Genomic DNA, 6,093 nt, shown 5'->3' on the forward strand with positions numbered 1-6,093 from the left:
AGATTTGCTAACAGACATTATTCGGTTTGAGAGCATTTTTATTGTTTGTGTTCAGTAACACTGAATAATTGGACAAATTCTTAGAACAATGGGCCTCATGCAAGAACTGTTCGTATGCACAGATTTGTTCTTAAATTATGCGTACGAGTGATTTAGGAGAATTTGTGGCATTCACCAATGTTTTCGTATTCTAAGATTTTTTTCTGGTATGAACAAAATTCACGAGTAGTCCAGGCCTGTTATAATTTTAAATGTAATAATTTAGACTAACAATATAAATTCTACGTCCGGCCGGCTTATCCGCTATCGGGTGCGGGGGCAGCAGTAGAAAGACCCCACTCTCCCCAGCGACACTTTCCAGCTCGTCCTGGGGGACTCTGAGACGTTCCCAGACCAGAGAGGATACACAATCCCTCCAGCAAGTCCTGGCTTTTCTCCAAAGTGCCAGACTTATTTTGAAAACATTTTAAAATGCTTATTTCAAACCCGCATCTGAGACCACCTGCGACGCAGCGCTGTGTCTTCTGAATAAATGAAAATGATTTAACACAGTTGTTTATACTTAGCAGCTCTTTTTATTTCACAGCTGACCTGCTAAAAATGACAGATTTTATTTTCTGGATCTCTGACAGACGGACTTCAATCTCTGAACTCGTAAAGTTCTTCTTTTTAGTTTTCGCTGTCATTTTCATGAATGAACACTTGTATCTGAGGCAGGAAACATAGCCTTAAATGGTGTTTTTGGGGTCGTAATTATGCTAATCTCCTCTCGCGTGCACGAGCAGCTGGATAGAACAGGTGGAATTTACGCAGCTCATTTACACACTTTTCCTGCAGATAGAAGAGTTTGTTGAATCTGACGTGGCATGTTCYTACGAACCCTTTGTACGAACAAAAGTAAGAGAAATTTAGGATAAGAATACGAACATGTTCTTGCATGAGGCCCATTATCTTCTAAACAAGCCATCAAACTGTAGTTAAACTATAATCAGCTTCCCCTGAGGGCAGAAAAGTAGACAATACACTACAGCCAATTTAAAGTGAGAGTATTGTGTATTTTCCAGGCACAAAGTTGAATTCTGTACCACAGTCAAGTAACTATGTTACCTTCAGTTGTTCTGAAACAATGTAGATATCAAAAATAATTTGACTTTGTACCATAGCCTATCTAAATGCCTTAAAAAAGGCCATTTCATAGTTACAACTAATAGCAGAGCCTAACTCTTCCAGGTCACAGGTCAACCGACTACACTGAGGATGCTATGAAAACGCCATTGATATTGTGCAAATTCAACAAATTCAAAAAGCAGATTTATAGCTTAGATGTTTATGAAAAATCTCATCCATGATCCTAAAGGAATGAATTTGTTCAGAGCAAACACATGGGGTCTGTGTGACAGCGTAAATTTACTGGTTAAATTTCCAGAAAGTGTGTTTTCTGAAGAACCGGAGTATAAAGGCTCTTACAAGAGGTTTCTCTCAGTTATCCTCTCATATGTATCTCAATGTTAAGCTACTTTTTGTGAAGAAACCATGAATATAGATCATTATGAAGCTAAGTTTACCAATGAAATCATGAACATCCACCATTTTTAGGATACGTATTGCTAGTCTGGTCGGGTTATATGTGGGAGGCGGTGCTCTGTGGGGCAGGAGCTTGGCTACAGACTGAGCTCCAGGGAGGAGCTTTGTACAGATAGGCGGTGCTTTGTACCCGCAAGAGTTTAGGCAGCTCCACATGGAGATTCAAGGATTTCTCAAACATTCGTGAATTAGTCAAAGCAACACTTTGTGCATGTTTTTTGATGAGGGAGTGGCATTTTGATATAAAGCTCAAAAAAGTTTATTTTACAACTAATAGCAGGACAAAACAAGTCCTGCTTCAACCTGAACAAGACATTCAACACAGCGAACAAACACAATGTTCCTGATTAACTTACACTGCCATTGCAGGTTAGGCTTAAATYTCTGACTCAGAAATATCAGATTTCATTTTGGTAAAATACAGAWAATAAATCTGATGTTGCAATTTGTCTCTACACCCTTGTCTCACATAAGGTGTTTACTTTTGTTTTTTTTTAATCACAGAKAAACCAAACTTACCGCCACACCTACTAAACTGAAGGAACAGATTCTTAGATTCTTACAGCGTATTTCACACGATGCTTTGAGGGCTCTGTACATCTGCATCACATTTGTTTACTTTCCAAGTTTTCAAAAAAATATTTAATTTGATAATTGACAAAAAAATTTTATAAAATAACCTGTTGGCCAAAATGAAAGCAAAAAAGTTGTATTCTTACTGCAAGGAGTTGGCAGAATTTTAGCTGCTGCACCTTTTACAGAAAGATCTGAAAACCCAAAGCTACAAGAAAAAGTTCCTTGTGATGAGTAACAACACGTTGTTTGAAACAGACTAATAGAAATAGCAAAAAAATAAAAAAATTAAAACCACATAAATTAAAGTTTTTAGTTGATTTTCTCTTTTGTTGATAAATTGTTATTTTTTTAAATAAAGGAATTATTGTTCAATTGYTAGATGAGRGTGCGTGCGTGCYTGTGTGTYTAAATCTAGAAACTGTCAAGATGAATTGCACTTTGGAGATAGGAAAAAAAAGTGGTCTTAACATGAATCTGAGCGTGAATGTGAAAATCAGTCTGTTTCAAACACGTGCTTATCATCAGGGATGATTATCTGATAACACACTCAGTATTACAGAAACAATAAAATAAGTTGTACACCAACAGAAACACACAGAAAAAGTACAGTGACACAACTTCAGTAGTGYCTTGAAATGAAAATGAAACCAACATAAACCTCACCAAACTACTGTATATCAGACAGCCGGTTCAAAKGACCACTGAAATGACCTCTGATGGTTTTATAATGTTCTCCTTCATGAAATAGTTACATAAATGTTCAATAAAAGCTTCAATAAAGTGTTCAGTCATTGTTCCACTGTTTCTATTGTTTTTTTTTTAAATACCATGTCAAACAGCGCTGCAGTAAAATGTATTAGCAGGAAGATAAACAGCAGGAATCCACCATTGTTCTACTTCTTCATAACATTTACTCTAAACAGGAAATGTGTCTGGTATGCCATTTAGCTGAACAGGAAAAGATGGACTGATAAAACACTCCTTTTTCCAGAAATGAAAAGCGGACAGTAATATTACAGAGGCTAGACGGCAGTCTGATTACAGTTCAGTATCTAAGGCTTTTTACACAAAGGTGCATTTTTAATTTGTTTCTGATTAATAAGAGCTGCCTGTTGCTGGTCCAGATCTGCAATCCAACGGTTGTCAATGGAAAGAGAGTGACATGTCCAACAGGAAAAGAGCCCCAGGCCCCAAGAGGGAGCACCACCAGCCCTGATCCCCAGAGTCCGTCAGCGAACACAAGACAAAGAGTCTGATTCTTCCTCCTCTTCTGCATCGTGCCTTTCACTTGGTCTTACCACACTGTGGGGTCTTTTCTCTCTTTACGGGGGGCCTCTTCATTGTCCTCCAYCTGCCTCTGTCTCTGTTTCCTCTTGTACCTCCTGCAGGATGCAACGATGATGAGGACGAGGACCACAGCAGCGATAGCACCTCCAATGGCCAAGACCAGTACCAGGAGTTCGGAGAAAGAAGCTGGAAGTGACAAGGAAACACAAGAACAAAGAGGATTAAGACTGCAGTAACATATATGATCCCCACACATTRGCAAAGCATCAATGTGTCAGAATTCACCAGAACGATTTATTGTTTTGGGTGGGGGTCCAGGGTGGTGGTGAGGCCCACTGGTGGGCCTAATGTATAGCCCTTCATCAGAGCTAAACAACAAAAACAAATCTGAAGCTCCTATGATGAATAGTTTTTGAGTTAAAAGCATTTTTGACAGAGGTTCAGACACCACCTTTTTAGATGAAGCCCCCTCCTCAAATATGGGGTCTATCGTAAAACTGTTGGCCGGCGCAGTGTAGGTCGGACACATCTACATTCCTGCCAAATAATATCGAAAAGGTCAAGGTTGGTATCAATATTCTAAATACTTGGGTAGAAACGTGTGCCCACCTCCTCACTGATGTAAAAGTAGAATAAAATGCGTCATGAGCGTTCAGACTGTAGTTGCTTTGAAAAACATCAGATATGTATCAGATTTAGTACCACAAACTGAAAAGGCCTGGGTCAGATTTGAAAAAAATGGATGTGTCACGTTCAGACTGTAAGGGGGGAAAAATCCAATTTCTGGTCACATAGGGGCAAAAAAAATTGGATTTTGGTCATATTTGCCTCCATTTTGAAAGTAGCCTTTTATCATTCCTAAAAGAGCTGATATTAGGGTTTGTACTTATTCCTTCTGCATGGAAAATATTAATCTTGACCTGAAACATGTTGTGAGGCTCTGCCACCAGTAAAGACCAGATCAGAAGATGTAGGCCATCACGTKATTTTAGTGTTTTTAGCCTAAACTTATAACTTTTTATGTTGTAGACAGTAATAACAATAACATAGAGTGGGTTGTAAAATCATTCCCATCCTTAGTATTCTTTGTATTTTGAAGCTCCAATGAGAAGCTGCATGGTTAGCTGAACAAAATCAACCTGTGAGAAACTTATGTATCAAATATCTTCAGTGGCCCCTGAAACAACTAGTTCAACACTTCCAAGTAAATAACAAGAGATGGCATAAAGACCTGAGAACTCTCAACATGATTAAAAGACAAAGTTGCAGAGAAGTACAGCTCAGGGTTGAGTCATAAAAATATCCTAAACACTAAACATTCCACGGAGCATCATTAAATCCATTATTAGAAAATAGAAAAATGATGCCATCTCAGCAAATCTGAAAGGAGAAAGTTGTTCAGCAAAACTCAGAAACCAGACAAGGAGGYCATTATTAAGAGAAGAAAGCAAAAGAATGAAGATAACCCTGAAAGAGCTGGACAGCTTTTCTGCAGATGGACACATCTTTCCCTAGGACCACTCTGGGCTGCAAGAGGAGTGGTCAGGAGAAAAAGCTACTTATGAAAGAAAAAAAGACATTTGGTGTGCATCTGGGGCAAATAAAAGTCCCATTAAAGTCCCATTTGTGGGACTGAGAAAGAAGAAGAAATTAGGCTGAACAGATTGAATTTAAGGATAGAGGTGGATTATTTGTCTTCTCCAAGCTGTTATTAGTTTAAAAGTCTGCCTGCATCACTGCAGCACATATCAAGGGTCAGTCAGCTGGTCTCACTCTGTCTTGGGGTTCTGCTTGCAGTCTWGTTATATTTTGAAAACCCACTTACCCTCTGAGTCTTCATTGGGTTCACTTCCTCCCTTTGTGTGTTTTCCCTCTCTTGGGAAAGTCTGATTCACTCTAATTACTTTTACTTGTGTTTAAAAAGTCCCAAATAAAATTCCTCTTTGTCTCTCTCTTTGTCTGTGTTCCCCTTATGGTATGAGATTTTTTTGTTTTGTTTTGGGGTTTCTTTTTCCCTCCCCATGTTGTTTTTTATGTTTCTAAATGCTTATTTGTACAATGAATTTGTTTTTTAATTAACCTTCAGTGGACTCATTTTTTGGGCACTTTACGGTTTCCTTCTACTGACTTTGTTCCATCCCCACTGCTATAGATTTCTTTTGGTTCATGTCTTTGTCATACAAATAAATATCTTAAAGATTATMTGAGAAATAAGCATTTTTATTCTTCTGAAAGGTTATCTAACAACCATTCTATTGCTGTAACCAATTATTTTAAAAATATTTATGCTGCTTCCCAGTCATCCGTGATTTAGGAAGTCTTGAGGATTTTTATTTGTATCGTTRTATATGAATGGACTTTTTTCTTGTTTCTTAAAGATGCTCCAAGTTCATTATATGTGAACCTAAACAACATTCACAGAAATGMGTGCAGAAATGTTAATATTTTGGACTAAAACAATAAAAGGTTTAAGGGAGGAGTGAAGAAAGTCAGTCTTTCAAAAAAAAAACCCTACTTTAAACAAGAATGAGGTTTCAGGTTTATACTTTCCAAATCAAATCAATTGGAGTACTGTACAAAGTAAGAGAACTGTTCAATGATAAAGCACTGTTTATGTTGTATAATGCTATAATTGTTCCACATATA

The 6,093-nt window shown here is 37.8% G+C and overlaps 1 protein-coding gene across 2 annotated transcripts in view; it reads right to left on the minus strand.

The window, feature by feature from the left end:
* Positions 1-2,555: 2,555 nt before the first annotated feature.
* LOC106514980 (myelin protein zero-like protein 2) overlaps positions 2,556-6,093 on the minus strand; it is a 34,668-nt gene continuing 31,130 nt past the window's right edge. For both annotated transcript variants that reach the window (XM_014004534.1, XM_014004533.1), the window contains one exon: positions 2,556-3,633. In XM_014004534.1, coding sequence (XP_013859988.1) covers positions 3,455-3,633 — 179 coding nt within the window. In that variant the 3' untranslated portion in view covers positions 2,556-3,454. The remainder of the gene's footprint in view (positions 3,634-6,093) is intronic.

The sequence above is a fragment of the Austrofundulus limnaeus genome, unplaced genomic scaffold, assembly GCF_001266775.1.
Source record: "Austrofundulus limnaeus strain Quisiro unplaced genomic scaffold, Austrofundulus_limnaeus-1.0 Scaffold25, whole genome shotgun sequence".
NCBI lineage: Eukaryota > Metazoa > Chordata > Actinopteri > Cyprinodontiformes > Rivulidae > Austrofundulus > Austrofundulus limnaeus.